The 18,969-nt window shown below is 30.7% G+C and overlaps 3 protein-coding genes across 4 annotated transcripts; 2 read left to right on the forward strand and 1 right to left on the reverse strand.

Moving 5' to 3' along the window:
• Positions 1-4,935: 4,935 nt before the first annotated feature.
• On the forward strand, positions 4,936-8,944 carry LOC114182161 (protein kinase PVPK-1). Of its 2 annotated transcripts, none has more exons than XM_028068951.2 (3): positions 4,936-5,144; positions 5,755-6,881; positions 7,881-8,944. In XM_028068951.2, exons 2-3 carry the CDS (start codon positions 5,857-5,859, stop codon positions 8,719-8,721), a joined length of 1,866 nt encoding a protein of 621 aa, XP_027924752.1. In that variant the 5' UTR covers positions 4,936-5,144; positions 5,755-5,856; the 3' UTR covers positions 8,722-8,944. The 2 variants fall into 2 exon arrangements, with proteins under 2 accessions (XP_027924752.1, XP_027924753.1); XM_028068952.2 differs by having other exon boundaries at positions 5,848-6,881.
• Positions 8,945-9,558: 614 nt separating this feature from the next.
• On the forward strand, positions 9,559-13,433 carry LOC114182163 (Sucrase/ferredoxin-like family protein). Its single transcript, XM_028068953.2, has 5 exons — positions 9,559-9,906; positions 10,034-10,119; positions 11,339-11,647; positions 12,288-12,371; positions 12,896-13,433. The coding sequence occupies exons 1-5, from the start codon at positions 9,598-9,600 to the stop codon at positions 13,215-13,217; spliced, it is 1,110 nt and encodes a 369-aa protein (XP_027924754.2). The 5' UTR covers positions 9,559-9,597; the 3' UTR covers positions 13,218-13,433.
• Positions 13,434-14,184: 751 nt separating this feature from the next.
• On the reverse strand, positions 14,185-16,301 carry LOC114182164 (ARM repeat superfamily protein). The gene is made up of 2 exons (XM_028068954.2): positions 15,559-16,301; positions 14,185-15,094 (listed from the first exon to the last, which is right to left on the reverse strand). Exons 1-2 carry the CDS (start codon positions 15,771-15,773, stop codon positions 14,320-14,322), a joined length of 990 nt encoding a protein of 329 aa, XP_027924755.1. The 5' UTR covers positions 15,774-16,301; the 3' UTR covers positions 14,185-14,319.
• Between the last annotated feature and the right edge of the window lie 2,668 nt (positions 16,302-18,969).

Here is an 18,969-nt window from a genome sequence, read left to right on the forward strand (position 1 = left end):
TGAAAAACATTTTTTTTTTGTTTAACATGATTTTGACATGACTCCAACACAATATTAATAACCACAAATTCAATGATTTTCTAAAAAAATCATAAACTTGTAAATTTATCACATAAGTTTTTATTATGATTATAAAAATAAAGAAAAAGTATTATATAATCACTATTTTTCACTTTTTTTATATTAGATAAATAAATTAGATTCATTTCTATGTTAGTTAACAATGTATTAGTTGAAAGTTTGAAAATAATATGTATATATATGTCGTCTCCCATCTTCTATATTTTTCAATTAAGCCATATCTCCATAATAATGTCCATGTCGTAACCGTGTCCGTCTCCATATCCAAACTTCATTGCACTCCAGCGATAGGCTTTTCTTCTTCAGAGTTTAATCATGTTATTTTTATCTAATATTTCTATCTAATATGGAACAAAATCTTGAGTATAAATCAGAACCACATCCAACTCTGCATGATGATAGCAGAAACAGTACATGTTTAGGAACTCGTTAGAAGATAAGAATGACATCAATTTGGTCAGAAAAACATGAAAATGAAAAATGTAACTCTTAACTCTAAGCTAAACCTGAAAAATCACATCAACAACATGATGCAACCAAAAATGGTGGTAGTCCATAGAAACTTGTTATGTCTGTTTATACACAGTGGATGGTGTGATTTTTTAGCAGAGACTTATGTGATGGACGTGTGATGAAACAGAGGTTGTAGCTTTCCACTCCACAGTGTGCAATGTTGAGTGTGCAGAGTTAATCACGTGCAAGAGGACAGAACTTTTTTTCACATATAATCCCAAACATTCTTATCATATCATATGAAGAAGCAGAGTAACAAAAACTACATATGATATAAGATATGTTGCAAGCTGTGTTGTGCTCTTCTGTGACAACATAAACAGCCTGTGAAACCTATTAGCTCTGTTTCATTCATAATGCTGTCTTCTGTGTTTCCAATAATTATTAGCAAATCCAATCTTTCTTTCCACAAATAAGATTGCATCACTCGACTATATCTTAAATTTTAATATAGTTTAGTCTTTAAATTTTAAATTTTAAAAAATAGATGTAGATAGTTTAGTCCAATTATTTTAATTTTTTTTTTAAATATTAAAAAATGTTTTATACCGATATTTCAGTAATTTATTAAAATAGTGTTTTATTAAACATTATGGTTAAATATGTTTTTGTTCCCTCAAGTTTCAGTAAATTTTGGAATTAGTCTTTTTTCAAGACTTTATACAAATTTAGTCATTCATCTCTAGAAATGTGTGAATTTAGTCATTCTTATCAAATTTTGTTAAGTTTATTTGACATTTTAAACACATTTATGATAATATTTGAGTTAATATTAAAACGAAAATATGTCAAACAATGTAAACAATTCAAATACTATAATGAAATACGCTTGAAACGTATAAACTTAATAAAATTTGGTTAAAAGGATTAAATTCACATATTTTAAAAAATGAAGGACTAAATTGGTCGAAAGTAGTGTTGAAAAGGGACTAATTTCAAATTTTACTAAAACTTGAGGGACCAAAAATTTATTTAACCCTCAATACTAATCTGAAATATTATTTAACAATATTATTGAATTACGAAAGTATATATTACTTTTCATGTATAAAAAAATAAAATATATCAATTTAAAATAAAAACGAATTTTACGTTTATAAATTAAAAATATATTTATTTTTTTATTTAATATATATATATATATATATATATATATATATATATATAAATCTAAATATTGAATGTTTGGATTTTTATTAGATAGTGATTTCAACCACACTCTAAAACCCAATTCTTAGAACATTTAACTTGGCTAAGATAAATTGTTCTTAGAGTTACAACTTTTTAAAATGCAAATCTCACAAAAGATTACAATTTTAAGAATTTTGATTAGTGATAAAAAGTGTATCTAAAACCTGTTGAAGAGAAAATACTCATTCTGCATCTGATCATGTCATGCAGAATCCTAGTATGAGATGATGCTATGAATGAATAGTGAGTTTTTCTTGTGTGGATGAATCAAAGTGATTGATAAAGAATATGATTGCTTACACTGTTATCTGAAAATGATTGTTCCAAACATGTTTGCCTCATTCCCGGTCCCACAAGTTCCACACTGTCTATTCCATAATGTTGGTCCCACATGAATTATTACAGATGTCAATCTTCTATTGGTCACTACTTCTTCCAAATTACATATAAATTTTAAAAGTTAAATATATTTTGGTCCTTTAATTTTTGGTAAATTTTAGAATTAGTCCATTTTTCGAAAATTTTGACCAATTTAGTCATTTATCTTTTAAAATGCGTCAATTTAGTCTTTTTAATCAAATTTTGTTAAGTTTATTTGACATTTCAAGCACGTTTCATAATAGTATTTGACTTAACATTTAAACAAAAATGTGTCAAATAGTATAAACAACTTAAATACAATCCTGAAATGCGTACAAAACATCAAATAAACTTACCAAAATTTGACTAAAAGAACTAAATTCACGTATTTCGAAAAATCAAATACTAAATTTATCCAAAATTTCGAAATAGACTAATTCTAACATTTACTAAAAGTTAAGGGACAAAAACATATTTAACTCAAATTTTAATAATATTGCTATTTAACAATTCAATTTAGCTTTAGTTAAATTTAAAACAGACCAATTATTATATATATATATATATATATATATATATATATATATATATATATATATATATTACTATAATTAAGTTTTCTCTTTTCGTGTTAATTAGTTTAAGAGTATAATTAAAAAAAAATGTCATCTTTAAATTAAAAAAAAAAAATGATAGATAAGAATTGAAGGAGTAGTTGATATAAATAAATGAATAAATAAATTGAATAGAAAAGAGAGTATCTCTTAATTAGGGTTTGATTTGCATATATTTCATAAATGAGTTTTGAAAGATATTATTTTGAGGTTAAAGGGTAAGTGAGGGTCATCATATGAGAAAACCATGAAAGTGGTCATAATCATTACTTAGAAACTAGCCAACTAGTGTGTGCCACCACATCTTCTCAACTTTTTTCTTCTTCTCTAAACCAATTTTGGTTATTAATTAGATTTTATAAATTTATTAGTATCAAATAATTGATATTCATAATAAATTTATTTCCATAATTGACATTAAGATTTAGTCTAATAGATAATGTTAACCACAAAAAATCAAACACTTGATTCCAAAGGAAATGAAGCTTGTATACTTAGATATTTTAATACTAATTTCCATATTCAATAATTAATACAAGTATCTTTAACCTTTGTCCATTAAACAAAAAAGCTAAAGTGGACACCTTTGATTAAAGTATATAGTATATACCATGCATATCCAATTTTAAAAATATATTGACTATTGAATTTATTCGATCATAATTTTATTTTGAAGTTATTGTTTTATCTTAACAAGTTTTTTTTTTTTTGAGTAAAAAAAATAAAAAATTTCTTACTCTCATTTTTAATAAATTGACTAATAATCAAAATTCTTGAAATGTTAGACCTATCAGCTAAATTTATTTCTTAAAACATTAATCCAATAATTCATGAAAGCCAAATGATTTCAAAATGGCTATAAGATTGTCAAATGAGTGTTTATTTAATAATGGCTTCAAAATCTATTTTTTCTTTCAAAATTAATAAGAATAGTAAAATAAATTCTGTAAATTGGGTTTAACGAGTATTTTTGAATTTTTAAAATATTTAAGATTTGTCTTCAAATCTTTAATGATCAATAAAAATATATATTTAATTTAGATTATAAATAAGTATAAATTATTCGTAATAAAATGTCATTTATGTTATGTTGTAGTATATATATATATATATATATATATATATATATATATATATATATATATATATATATATATATATATATATATATTTATTATAGATCTAAGTTCCTTATTCTTGTACTTATTTATTTTTAAGCTTAAATATTATGACATATTTTAATGTGAAAATTTATGTATATTTTGGATGTGAAAATGTTTCATTTTACTTTTTAGTGTTAGAAAGTTATGATGTTATATCTTTTTAGTATTATTTTGTAAATTATTATTATCGATTCGATCATAGTTCATAATTGAACAATTAAATTGAATCACTACTTCATTAAGTTTAATAATCCATTCATGTTTAAAAGTATAGATCATTATATACCATAAATGAAATTAATTATAAATATATTTTATTTAATTTCTTTAAAGACAAGTTTATGTTAATTTACTCTAATTTCACACCATATATATAATTCACATACCACAAATAGCAAAGTTATATATTATTTACAACCACAGAAACAAAAAAAAAAAAGAGAGAGAGAAAATAACCTAAAATGACCATTGAAAAATTACACAAAAATAAAACATTTAAAAACTGAATTGAAAATTAACTATACAAATGACATTGTTGGTTGAAATAAAATTAAAATAAGTATGAATAATATAAGAAACATTATATATATATATATATATATATATATATATATATATATATATATATATTATAAGTATACAAGTGACACCATTATTGTTTAAAAAAGTGGTAAGGAGTGCTTCACGCATCATGGTTCATGGAAGAAAATGAAGTGTTCTTAAAAACCATAATTTTCTTGCAAAAGCAATAACAAGAAACAAGAAAAATTTGGCTTTTATTAGAGGGAAACTACATTAAGATAAGAATGCCTTTATTTTAGAATAATTCACACATTCCCATTTTATAAAAAAAATAAAAATAGCATGAACTATACCAACATTGTTACCCAGAAAAATAGTAATTAAATTATATGGATTATATGAACTTCTTTGTATTGTATACTTTATTAACTTTTATAATAATAATGTGTATAGAAATTATTTAGAATTGTTTGTTATTGTTAGTGTTAATTGTTTTTAGTTCCTTCCTTTTGGATCGGATCTGAGACACAGGGTGTTTCACTATTGTCAGTGGTGTGTTCAAAGACTCCCCAAAGTTACTTCACTCTCTGTTTCATTTTCTTCTTCTTCTTCTTCTTCCCTTTCTTCAACAACATGCTTTGTTCTTCCATGAACGAATGAAAAAAACCTCTTTTTCTCTTCATTCACATTGCCTGATCAGGTTTTCCTTCTCTTTCTCTCTCTGTCTTTTTCTTGTTTTGTTTTCGGTGATCACTTTAATCACTGTTTCCCAAGCTTTGTTTTTTTTTTTTTTTCTTTATGGGAGGGTTTTTTTTTATCACTGTATGCAGTAGAATCAAAGAAAGCTCAAGGGGTTTCTAAAGAATCAAACTTTTCAACCTGGGGTGTTTTAGTCTAATGCATTATTGGTGACTTTGATGAGGTTCCTTCCTACATCATGTTTTGGTCTTGTTTGTTGCCAAAAATAAACAAAAGGAGCATGTGGGGTTTTTGGGAAACTCGAAACAAAAGGAACTGAATTTTCTTGAGGCTTAATGAGGAGTCATGTAAAAGTTTGCAGTTTCTGATTCTTTCTTTTGGGTTACTAGTAAGGTGTATGAATTTTTGAAGTTTATTTTTTCCTTTGGGGTTTTTTCTAAATTGATTCTACGGTTTTCTGTTGATTCATTGCGTCTGAAATGGGTCTCTCGCAGATTCTCTGAAGGTTTTTCTTTTCTAATTTCATTGCATGAGTCATGTATGTTGATTGATGTCCTTTGTCCTTTATCATAGTTATTTGCTGATTCTTTTCTTAAATGTCCATTTCATAGACAATTTTGTAGGAGATTCTGTTATTAAGAGCTCTTTGAATGAGTACATGTTGGTAATTCAGTGTGCTGAGTTGGATTTTTAAGCCTGTTCAGATACCCTTCATGGAGTCTCCTGTTAATGGAGTTGATTCCTTGCCAGAGATTCAGAATTCAGTTTCTGAGGTAAATCAGGTAAATCATGACCCTCTTTCATCTGGGTCTCCCCTACCTTCTCGGCCACCCCTGAGAGCATCTAGAACCTGTGATGGTGGTCATCAAACTAAGATCATCCACCATCAAAACAGCCATGTAATTAATCAAAAGCATTCCCATGAAGAGGGCAATAACTTGAACAAAGAAGGGTTGCCAGCAAAATTGTCCACCAAGAAGCCACCACTTGATGATTCCAAGGGTTGTGAGTCAAATGGTGTGTTAGTAGTGTCAGAATCTGAGAGGAAAGGAACGGTTGATAATCATAATCATAATCATGCAAAGAGCCACTCTCAGCCAGTGGCTACATTCTGCCCAAGTCCTCAGAACAGTTTCTATGCAGCCACTGTCTATTCAGAAGCCAAAGGAAGTTTCACCAACACTGAACTCAGTGAGTGTGCCAGTGTTGACAAGTCATGTGAAAGTGAAGAAGTGGCGAATTCCAGTGATTTTAATGAGAGCAGAAAGACAAGCATATGTAGAGCAAGTACTGGCAGTGATGCCAGTGATGAGAGCAGCACCAGTAGTTTGAGCAGTGTTTTGTATAAGCCTCACAAGGCAAATGACATAAGATGGGAGGCTATTCAAGCTGTTCGAATCAGAGATGGGGTGTTGGAAATGAGGCATTTCAGATTGTTGAAGAAACTGGGGTGTGGAGACATAGGGAGTGTGTATCTGGCGGAACTGAGTGGCACAAGAACTTCTTTTGCCATGAAGGTCATGAACAAGACCGAGCTGGCGAACCGCAAGAAGCTCCTGAGGGCTCAGACAGAGAGAGAGATATTACAGTCCCTGGATCATCCTTTTCTACCCACATTGTATACACACTTTGAGACAGAAACATTTTCCTGCTTGGTAATGGAGTTTTGCCCCGGTGGGGACCTGCATGCACTAAGGCAAAGACAACCAGGGAAGTATTTTTCAGAGCATGCTGTCAGGTTAGCAATTCCTTTTCAATTTGACTCTTGCAATTGTATCATATATAACAGGAAGAGACATGTACAACAAGTTAGGATCAAGTGCACTTGATGTTAGCTAGTTACATATTCCTTGGATTTATGAACTCTAGTATTTCATTTCATCATGAGCCAGGAGTGAAACTGGTGTTGGTCTTGAAGGAAAACTCTCTTCTTTCACCGTTTGAGGTTTTCATTCTATAAATGACAAGAAAAACTACCAGATTGTAATTGCTAACCCCCAGCATTGTGTGAAAAATTTCATGGCTTTTCTACCCTGTGTGACCATGTCAGATTCTAATTGTAAAACATACCACTTGCACATTCTCTACCTTTTCTTTTTCTGCCTTAATGATTGGTCAATATACCTTAGTTCTCTGCTTATTCTTTTTCCATCATTGTGACATTCTGATTCTCTTTGAGTTTGATTTTAATCCACTGTTTTTTTTTAATCACTGAGAGTCCCTACATTATCTTTCAAATCACGTGTTACTACATTAGAAAAACTTAAAAGGGGATCATTTGAAGCTCTTGTAATAAAGTGGCAATACATGATTAGACTAGTGCAAAAAAGTTTATATTAGCAGCAGATAGAAATTATATTCTTTCTATAATCAATGTTATGCTCAGTGATCTTACAAAGAGCCATTTCTTTGCTCATTTTCTACCCAACCCTGGTGAATGCTATGAATAGCTTCTCTTTCACCCTCAACACTTTCTTAACTAGTGTTTTATCTATGCCATATATTGTTCAAAATACCAGTTTTTGGTATCAATTTGACCTTTTTTTTTATATCTTGTTTGGTGGAAACAACTCCTTGTTACTCTAACCCAATTTCTGACAGATAGATTAAGATTTCTGGTATATTATCTTCTAGTTATGCCTAGGAGGCTTGAACTTTGACAATGATGTATGATGCATCTTGATTTGTTTGTCTGAATAGTTCAGTCACTTGTTCAACTCACTTTCTTGAATTTTAGGTTTTATGTGGCAGAAGTTCTCCTTGCTTTGGAGTACTTGCACATGCTAGGGATCATCTACAGAGACCTGAAACCTGAGAATGTGTTGGTGAGAGAAGATGGTCACATAATGCTTTCAGATTTTGATCTCTCTCTAAGGTGCACTGTGAGTCCAACTCTAGTGAAGTCATCAAACACCTTGGAGACCAAAAGCTCAGGATACTGCGTTCAGCCCTCCTGCATCGAGCCGACCTGCGTGATGCAGCCGGACTGCATCCGGCCGCCGTCGTGCTTCACACCTCGCTTCTTCTCCGGAAAATCCAAGAAAGACAAAAAGTCCAAACCAAAGAACGACATGCACAACCAGGTGACCCCTCTTCCTGAGCTAATTGCCGAGCCAACAAATGCAAGATCAATGTCCTTCGTTGGAACACACGAGTACTTGGCCCCAGAGATCATCAAAGGTGAAGGGCATGGAAGTGCTGTGGACTGGTGGACATTTGGGATATTCCTCTATGAGCTTCTCTTTGGTAGAACACCATTCAAAGGTTCTGCAAACCGTGCAACTCTGTTCAATGTCATTGGTCAGCCTCTAAGGTTTCCAGAATCTCCAACTGTTAGCTTTGCTGCAAGGGATTTGATCAGAGGGTTGCTTGTGAAGGAGCCTCAGCATCGTCTTGCTTATAGACGCGGCGCCACAGAGATCAAACAGCATCCATTCTTTCAGAATGTTAACTGGGCACTCATCCGTTGTGCAAATCCTCCAGAGGTTCCAAAACAGGTTATGAATCTTCCTCAAACGGAAAAGGACCTTGGTGTGAAGCCTTCTGGTAATAATTATTTAGACATTGATTTCTTCTGATACTCATGTCATGTCATCTCGTCACTGTTTCTGTTTCTTCTTTGGACCAGTTTCCAGTTTCCATTTTCCATCTCTCATTTCTGGTGTTTCATGTTTCTCTGTCCTTTCCATAAAAGGATGATCCAATGTTTTCAACTACATTGTTGTTGATCAGCACTTTTAACTGTTGTAAGAATTTTCAAAATGCCTTATATTCAGTAACAACTTTCTCTTCTCTTGTCAATTGACTTACCAATATGTGAACAGAATCGAATAATAGCTACCCAATTACGCCTACTCACTAATAAAGCTTTAAAAATTTAGACTTTGATCAAACGCCGATAGAATTTTGCCATGTTAACTCGCATTCCCACAAGAACACGCGTCATCATTTTAGTTTTTTATTCTTTGGATTTCATCAGCTGTGAATTAATTAGTTCTACAAAGGAATAGGTCAAGTAAACGCATGATTGTTGTTTATTGAATTGAAAGCGTTGTTCAATTCTCTTGATGATTAAAAAGAAAAAACTTTGATGATAGAAATGTCAAATTCAGGGTTTTATCATTATGTATGAAGAAATCTGAAAGTTTTTAACTTTGACTGGCAAGTTGAGCTAAAATTGTGAAATTTAGGTCTTCATCTAACTACCATTCTCGGGCCTCTGTAGTTTCTAAATCCATCACCCCCACGCGCGCCTTCAGCAAAAAGTTTTTTTTTTAAAGGGTTAATTGAAAAAAATAATTTTGGAATTTTTAAAAATTAATTTAAAAATAAAATTTTGACTTTTTTGAAGCTAAGCGCGTGGGTGGTGCAGATTGAAGAAAGCACGCTTTGAGTCATTTTCTTCATTGCGTACGTCTTTAAGAGTGAACGTTCCGCATGCGCATTGCGCACCCATGCCGTTAGCTTATATATTACTCGGAACCAGAATCTGTTACGCTCCCATTTTCTCTCGCTGTAACCGACGCTTCTCTCTTATGGCTTCTTCCGATGCCGTCGTCGACGATGCCAAGCACGGCTTCTCTCGCCCGGAGATGTACAAGGAGAACCTTGCCGGCACCGTCGACGCGTACGACCGCCATGTGTTCCTCTGCTACAAGAACCACAGTGTCTGGCCGCCTCGCATCGAGGCCTCCGAGGCCGATCCTCTTCCCAATCGCGTCGCCAGTGTCTGGAAAGCTCGCAAAAACGACGTCGCCGTCAAGGTTTGGTTTCTGATTTTTAATTTGCTGCGATCGATTTGAAGTTTGATCAATTCGGAATCGGATCGTGAATTATTTGAGATTGTGATTTGGATTTTGATTTTGAAATTGTTTGTTGCGTGTGCGGCAGACGAAAATCACGGTGTGCGAGGCGCGTGAGGAGGCCGGTTTCGCCGATGGTGACGTGTTGATTTTTCCGGACATGATTAAATACAAGTATGCTAAAATCTACCACCGCTTGATTTCGTTTTTCTTTTGAATTGGTGATTCGTTATGTTTTTCTTAACTTTTATTTTTAAATTGTTAATGGCTGTTTTACTTGTTCAATTATAAACACCGGTTAAGAGTGGAAAACATTACTAAATTGGTTGATAAAGATATTTTTGAATGAAATTTTAAAAATATATACGATATTTCTATCGAGGGAGATTAAAGTTGGAACAAAACTTTGATGTAATTTCATAATTTTTGCATTACAATTGGAATTTTATTCTCATAATACACCTATGAAAGTTTAGGCTAAAGATTAGAATATATTATCACAGTAAGATCGATTTAGTAAGTGTTTTTTGTGAAATTAATTTAAAACAATAAATGATATAGAACCCGTTAAATTTTAAAATAGTTATTTATTTTTTATTTTTAATGAAAGAATAATCATACACTTTTTAGTTTTTTAAAAAAATCTCATGTTTTTAATAAAACAGTATCTACTTCCTTTAAGTTTTTGGTTCAATGATTCTCCATTTTTTATTTGAAAATAATATACTGGTTAAAAATTAAATAATTTATTTATGACAAAATTGCATCTATTTTTCTTGAAATTCTTTTGAAAGAAATTCATACTTTTTCTGGTTTTAAATAGAATATCTTCATATCGAAATAAAATAATAATTATAGTTATTTATATTTATACTTGTATATTTTTACAGCATATTTATATTATAGTAAAATCACATTTAAATATAATAAGTTAAACTGAACAAAACACTTTCATATTTTGCATAGTGTGAGGGAGAGTAAATGTAATTAGTTCTAATTTCTTTTTTATTTTCAAAACTAGTCAATGATAAAACTAGGTATATTTTATTTAGTATAATTTTTTTTTTCTATAATTGTTTCAATTCAAATTTATTTCTGAATCTAGAATAATCTATTATAATCTAAAACTAAACAGCTAAAAATTTATTTGACATCACATTAGGTAATAATAATAATAATAATTATGAAACTAAACAGTGTATTAAGTTTACAATAAATATAACAAGGGATTATAAAGCGAAACTAGTTTCAATCTCTTAAGAATAGCGCAGGTAAATATTTTGGTGCTTAAAGTTATTGTTTGCATATGGAGTATTATACTCATACCAAAACGTGTTTATCTTTAATACTAGTTTTTTAAGTTGAGAAAGTTTTATTGTTGTTTGATTGAAAGGGGTTTGGAGGAATCAAATGTGGATGGGTTTTTCGATGATGTGATAGTGAGTGGTAAAGAGTGGAGCAGTGGTGGAGAGCAGAGTGTGTTGAGCGGTTCGCATATTTTTGTGTGTGCTCATGCAAGTCGTGATGTTCGGTGCGGTGTTTGTGGGCCAGTTCTGATGGATAAGCTCAACGAGGAAATTGAGCTGAGGGGATTGAAGGATCAGATATCTGTTGTGGCTTGTTCTCATGTTGGGGGTCATAAGTATGCTGGGAATGTCATCATATTCTGCCCAGGACCAGATGGAAAGATCACGGGTCATTGGTCAGTTTTTTCACACTTCTATATGTTTCATATATATCAATTTTATTTTAAAGTTCCAATAATTTATTTTTTCCACCAATATTGCTATAAAAATAATAATGATAATGATTTATAATACGTAATGAGATATTAAATGACAGTATTTTAGTTTAATAATGTACTCTAGATTCTCTTTAGTTTATCCTCCTACCAGTTCTCGTACTTACTATAAATTATTGCACATTAACTTAATGTATCTGTAAATATATAGAATGGAGATGATATTTTCTAATTTTAGTGGAAAAAGGTCTTTTGAATAAACTTATTATAAGTAAATGTTCGGGAAACGATAATTGTTTTCATCATTTAAAATCATCGTTATATATTTTCAAGAGATTTTTTTATTTAAAATATATAGGTATACTTTTTAGACAACTGAAATTGTTAAGGAAGTATAGTTCAGTTTGTTGAATATGACGAGTCTAATTCAATTGGTTTAATATAACTGGAGAGTTATTGTAAATCTTCTTCTTTATTATATTACACTACAGATAAAAAAATAAAAAAGAATTGGCTGAAATTAACATGTTTATGAAAAAACATAGACAAATGGATGCTTTTTAATGTTGCAAGTTTGATGGATGCGCTTTATGAATTTCAGGTACGGCTATGTTACTCCGGATGACGTGGCTGCCTTGTTGGACCGACAAATTGCCAAAGGAGAGGTCATCCAAAAACTTTGGAGGTTAGTACTTTTTGTTTCATTCTCTATCTATCTTCTATGAAATTGGTAATTGAATAAGTGACATATTGTTTTTAAAGACAAGTATAAAATAAAATAAAAATATATTCTTAAGATTCATAAACTACCCTTCCATTGGTTATTGGACTAGGGAGTAGGGATTGTGGAATTTTCAAGTTATCAGTGTTAATTTGATTACATGGATATACATGGCTGATTGATTTAATGCAGTGATTAGGTTAAATATATCATAGTTGTATGCTATTAATGAAACCGAGTCTCCAATTTGTTTGTTCTACGCAAATTGAACACAAGTATAAATTGAATCTCTCGTTTCCAGTCCCGCATATAAATAAGTCCACAGGCAGGTAAATCATGATTAATAAATAAACCCCAAAATTCAATTATGAGATGTTATTTTCTCTCTCGGTCTTGATGTACTATATTCATGTTAAAACAGTCTTGATTAGCTTTGGTTGTTGATGTTAAGCACGAGACTTGGTTATAACGGAGGATGATTGTTTCAGGGGCCAAATGGGAGCAGGTGTTGCCGAAGTGAAGGTAGCAGCAGATGAGCAGAAAGTTGGTAATAGAGATGATAATGGAAAGGGCAGTGTGAGCAAGAAGGAAAATGTGGGAGGATGCTGTCAAGGTTCTAATGGTGTTTCTTGCTGCCGAAGTGCAAGTGTTGAGCAAAAGAAAGAGACAGGGGCATATAAGAGGCAGGGGAGCACTCTAAGTTGTAATTGGCCTTCACTAGAGAAGCGTGATATTCTTACAGTCAGTGGTATTCTTGGAGCTTTGGCAGCTGTTGCTATAGCTTACAAATTTTACAGAAGGTCAACCTGAATCATCAACACTTCACCTTCTCTACTAAATTACTACTTTCTGCTTCATTGTTTTTCTTATCTTCATTACACCAAATCAAACACTCTTGCACTTGCTTCATCAAAATTTTTGTTCCACTCCCTTCATTATTTACAATTTCACAACTATTTATAGAATTTTGGTTCAGTAAATTTCAATTACATTCTTCTTTTAATGTAAATTAGCTTCTTAAGGTCAGTTTATTTTGTCTTTTTTTTTTTTAAATTATGTCTCTTGGCTTATCATATACGTTATAATATTTTGGTGTATGGATGTTATTCACTAATATTTCAATGATTGTTTTCATCAAGAATTAACTAGAACATTGTCAAGCGGGATCAAAATTGAAAAAAGGAATTATTTGTTCATTATCACTAATAGACTCGTTTACGTCAAAGTAAATTAATCTTCTAAGCCGCCAGGATAATATAGTTTTTAAAGTATAAAAGTAACATAATTTAAACATCTCACATTTTTTTTTCTATAATCCTCTAGTTTTATTCGCGTTATCTTCATCTTGGTGGCAATGAATTGTGAATTACCTAGGCAAATGTTCTCCTGGATTTTGTCTCTTTCATCCTTAAATATGCAATAGAGTGTTGCAATAGTATAAGAGGGTTTACACTCTAATTCGAAACCATTACTTACTAACTAGTGTGACTAATAATATTGATTAAAACTCAGTACCCCTACATTAAAAGTTTAAACCACTACCTTTAAAGCACTCCCTCACCTCTTTAGTTCATTGGGGGGATTTAAGTCTTGACCCAAGAGTGAAGACCCCACATGATTCTAGGGATCACGTATACATGTTTATTTGTTTCACTTTTTCCAAAGTGAGAGACAATCATATCTTATCCCAAACTAATCGAATTCAAATTTCTAAGGTTTGTAATTCGGAACAAGTAAACTTAGAAGCCAAGCAAAACATACCAGAAAACCCGAACCAATTTTATGTACACAACAATGCTGTCAATTCTACATTAGTTTACTAATATCTTTTCAGCAATGAAGTCTTGTCAAAAACATAATTAACGCCAATAAGTTAGAAAGAAGAAAAAGAAAAAACTGATGCAAGCAAAGATTAAGCGTGAAGCTTTGCAATCATCTCCTCCACCAATCTCAAAGTAGTATCTGCCAATTCCTCTCCTTCTGCTTCAATTTCATCCATTATCCTCTCTACAAGCTCATGATCAATCTGTTTACATCTTGAGCTATAATTGGAGCAGTCCCTCAGAAGCAACAAAAGTTCTCGAGCCATGGATTTGGCTCTCCATGTTCCATCCACACTCAACTGAAGCAACCCTGGCATCACTCCCTCTGTCAAAATCAACTCTCTATACTTCTCTCTGCAGCTCTGGCACACAAGGAGAAGTACACACACTGCATGCTCTTTGCTCACTGAAGATCCATCTTCAACAGTCTCAACCAGTATCCTGATTGCTCCAATAGTACTACCAGCCTCACACAATGCACTCTCTGATGAAGACACAATGTTTTCTAGCAACCCAATTGCTTTCTCAACCAATGGAGATGATTTTACTGAGGTGTGGATCAGTTCAAGCAAGGACATCATAACCCCAGAAGACACAATCAATGGAACAATCTCTTTGCAGGTTGTAAGATTCTGCAGAGTAGCAATAGCATCAAGCTGAGACTGAATGCTGCAATTGCTATTGTTTACAAACCCAACCAAGAGCTGAACAGCCCCAGAAGAAGCAATTGCTACCTTGTTTGCTTTGCAAGAAGAGAGAGTTAGCATTGCTGCCAAAGTCAAGTGTGTTGCTCTCTGGCTATCACAGTGGAGGAGACTCACCAGAACTGCCAAAGCTCCATATTTGATGATCCGAATCTTGTTTCTGTAAAAATTTTGGAAAAAGTTTTCTGTACCATTAAGGAAACTTTTGAAGGAATTCGTACAACACAAGGAATTTGTGTTTTATACATTACTTTTAGGTAAAGAAACTTGATGACACAGTTTATCATTAACCAATGGCAAGTTTTCTTTGTTACCAAGAACATATTCCTTAGCCCCACTACCAGAAAACTAAAAAGTTCAGACTTTTTATTTACTCCAATAAAAATGGACACAAATTATTCTTGGTAACCCTTTGTCCTCTTGAACACTCTCAACTCAGAGTGTTTAAAATTTCATCAGGGTTATAACAGAAATCAAAGTTCAAAAAGTAACCATTTTTTTTATCTGTAAGAGTTGAATACATGATCTTTCTCACCCTCCATTCCAATTTTTCCCATTACTTAAAAATTACTGATATATTATAAGAAGAACTGGGAGAAGTTTACAATGAAACGATGAACTAACCTCTCAGAGCCAAAGGAAAGACTGAGCAAAGCACAGAGAGCAGCTTCTACTGCTTCATAGTTTTCAGAATGAAGCATGGAAATAAGAGGAACCATGACTCTACTTTCTTCCAACTTGTGCCTCTGCTTTCTGCTTAATCTGCAGAGTTCCAAAGCTGCTTGAACTTGAGATTCTCCATCACCATTCCAAAGACTTTCCAAAATCTCTTTTTCCATTGGAGCTCTCTGCAGATAGATACCTGGTTCAGTTTCTTCCTCTGCTGTGTCTCAATGCTCTGTGGTAATTGTAGCAACAAGATTGGTTGCTTGAAGAGGCAATGTTAAGCTTTTGAGGGTATTCCAATCCGTTGTTTCAGCAAGAAGCAACATACAATTCTTTTGGTCAGCTTTTGCATTTTTCTTTTCTCTTGGTGTGTGTTTTGTTGTTGGGTACTGATAAAAAACAACATTGATTCCTAAGAATGAATCTTTAACTTTCCTTATATGGAAGCAAACGCAGTGAACTTTTGGTTTTGTTCAATATTTTTGGTCAATTTTCTGCTGATTTTGTGCTTCTGCTTTAATGGGGTAGGTTTGCTTATAGCTGAGACTAGGACTCTGGAAAGAACATAAACTATGTGAAATCAATAACTCTTGTGAATCACATTCACAACATTGCTTCTTCTTATTCTTTTCTTCAATCATGGCACCAAACTCCTTTTGACCATTGTTGCTGCTAAGCCACCAATACCTGAAAAAAGAATGATAACATCAGAAGCAAAGTACAAAACAGAAAAAAGGAAAAATTAAAAAATGATTTTCGAATCACAACAATTAAATGAAAAGATACCATACTTTATTAAGAAAACATTAAAAAAATGTTTTTTATAATCAAATTTGATTATTAGGCTTGATTACATGCATTCATGTTCTTAGAATCCGTACTTTTCTATTTTAAGATGAATATTTCTAATGGAAATAAATTATTGTTTGATTCTGCTGCAATTTCATATTATCTATGTTTAACAATATTATGTGAGAGAATATTTTTTAAATTAGAAAAGTCATTTTAATTCTAGTAATCAATGAGATTACATAAGAAATAATTGATCAGAAAAATAACTATTTTAATAACATTAAATGAGTAATTTGTTAAGAATATTTAATGGAATGTATTGCATTCGGATTTCAAAAGAATTTTTCCCGTAAAAGAAGGTATGTGGTTTTTAAAATATTTTATTACAATGTAATTGTTTTTTTAATGATTTTTTAGAAGACTTTTATACTTTTTATTTTATAGAATTTTCAAAATATGAAATTATAAGATTTGAAATTATTTTATGGATATACAATAGTTAAAAGGATTTCATGCATTCAAAAAGAAATCATAAGTATCTATTTTATATTTACCTTATAAAGTAAAATGCATCTCAACCTATTATTACACAAAGCGACATAAATTACATAAAAAATAAAAGTACATTTTAGTAGAGGTAATGTTAATATTTTTGTAAGCCATCAAAGAAACAAACAAATGTTTGACAAAATTTGTTATTTATTTCTTTTTTTTCTTCTCTGAATTTGTCAATTCCCTTAGAAACTATTTCGTGTGTTCCTTTTCAGTGTCACATTTTAATGATTTTTTGATTAAATTATCATTTTCAAAATTTAAGGCAATTTCATTTACTTTTTTCATTAATATCTTTATTTTTTTTCACTTAATATTAATTATTATATATATATATATACATTTATTGTGATGTGAAAATGGAAATAGTAAAATAAAATATTTTATTAAAGATAAGAAAATTTATTACATTTTCTCGATTTATTCAGAAGAACCTTAAACCACGCTTAAAAAGAATGAAGGAAGTAATTATCGTAAGATAATAATAGTAGTCATAAACTAATATACATAAATAGAAAAGTAAAAAATATAATAATTAGAATTAGTATAAAAAAATGACACAAATAAATAAGAGAAACATATATTCATGTATAACGAGAAAACACATTCAAAGAATATCTTCTCGCCACTCTTCATTCAAAATAATATGGCTTAGGTAAGAGCTATTTAGTAATTATAAATAATGAATTCTAGTATATTATCAATTTTTCAGTTTACTTTTTTCTTTTGATGAAGAAAAACACAAAAAATTAAAGTTATCTTATATATGCAATTTAAGTGATTATATCTTAAGACATTGATCATTGTATTCTTCTTTATAATGGACTAGCGTAAAAAGACGCTATCGTGCCTGTGTGTATGTATTTTTTAAATATGTGTGATGTATGTATTTTTTAAATATGCGTGATGTATGTATTTTTTAAATATGCGTGATATTATATTAGTAAGTGATAATATTATAATGTTATTAAGTTAATATATAAACTAAAATTATATTTATTAAAAATAAAGTGAAATATATCAGAACAGATGAAAAAATAACCATTGATAAATAAAGTAGAAGAGAAGGAGCAAAGATAATCAATTTTATAAAAAGCTTGTAAAAGTAACAGTCAATTTTTAAAAATTTAATAAATTATTATAATTAAAGGGTAAAATTGATATGTTGAAATGTGGACACAAAAAGGGAAATTCCCTTTATATATTGTTATAGATGAATTATGAGGTTCAGATAAACAAATTAGAACTTTATGGATATTTATATTAAAAACACATGTTTTCCTTATTTTTCTTAGTTTTTTCTTTCTTATATGCGTTGAGACATTTTAAATGTCTTTTTAATACAATTCTTTATCTATAATTAAATTTACATATCTATTTATAATACTAAAACCACAAGTTATATAAATTTATATATTATATATCAACCTAATTCATAAATATTCATATATTCATTTGGTATTATAATGTAAAGGGCAATGTTATTTTTGACAGTGTAATTTTCTTTACTCCCAACTTACACTTTTAAATAAATTATTTTATAATAAAATTTTATTTATATTTAATTTTATTATATTAATGTAATATTTTACTGTTAAAATCTAGTGTTGGATGTGAGAGATAAAAGTGATGTCAAACCAAAATTTTCTTATGGAAACTTAATGTCCCTTCTTGTGAAAAAGTTTCTGAACACAGGTAATTACTATTTGACATATTTAAAAATAATAAAGTTTGTTTCATTCTCTCTTAAATTGATTGTAGTATGCAGTTATACTAACACAAAAAAGTCTTTTAACGTCTGATATTTCTGATCTTTGACGTCTGTCCAAATATTGATGTCGTATTGGGTGACGTCAAAATAACGTCAGAAAATTAGCAGACGTCAATTGACGTCGGTGCATTAATGGTCCGACGTTATCCAAATTTATTTTACCAAGATCAACCATTTCGATATTCTTCCTATGTTTATGGAAAGCCTCAAATTTATTAACTTCTTTGTCTTTTACAAGATCCGGTAAGAAATGA

The sequence above is a fragment of the Vigna unguiculata genome, chromosome 4, assembly GCF_037176805.1.
Source record: "Vigna unguiculata cultivar grain cowpea cultivar isolate G323 ecotype 2 chromosome 4, ASM3717680v1, whole genome shotgun sequence".
Taxonomy (NCBI): domain Eukaryota; kingdom Viridiplantae; phylum Streptophyta; class Magnoliopsida; order Fabales; family Fabaceae; genus Vigna; species Vigna unguiculata.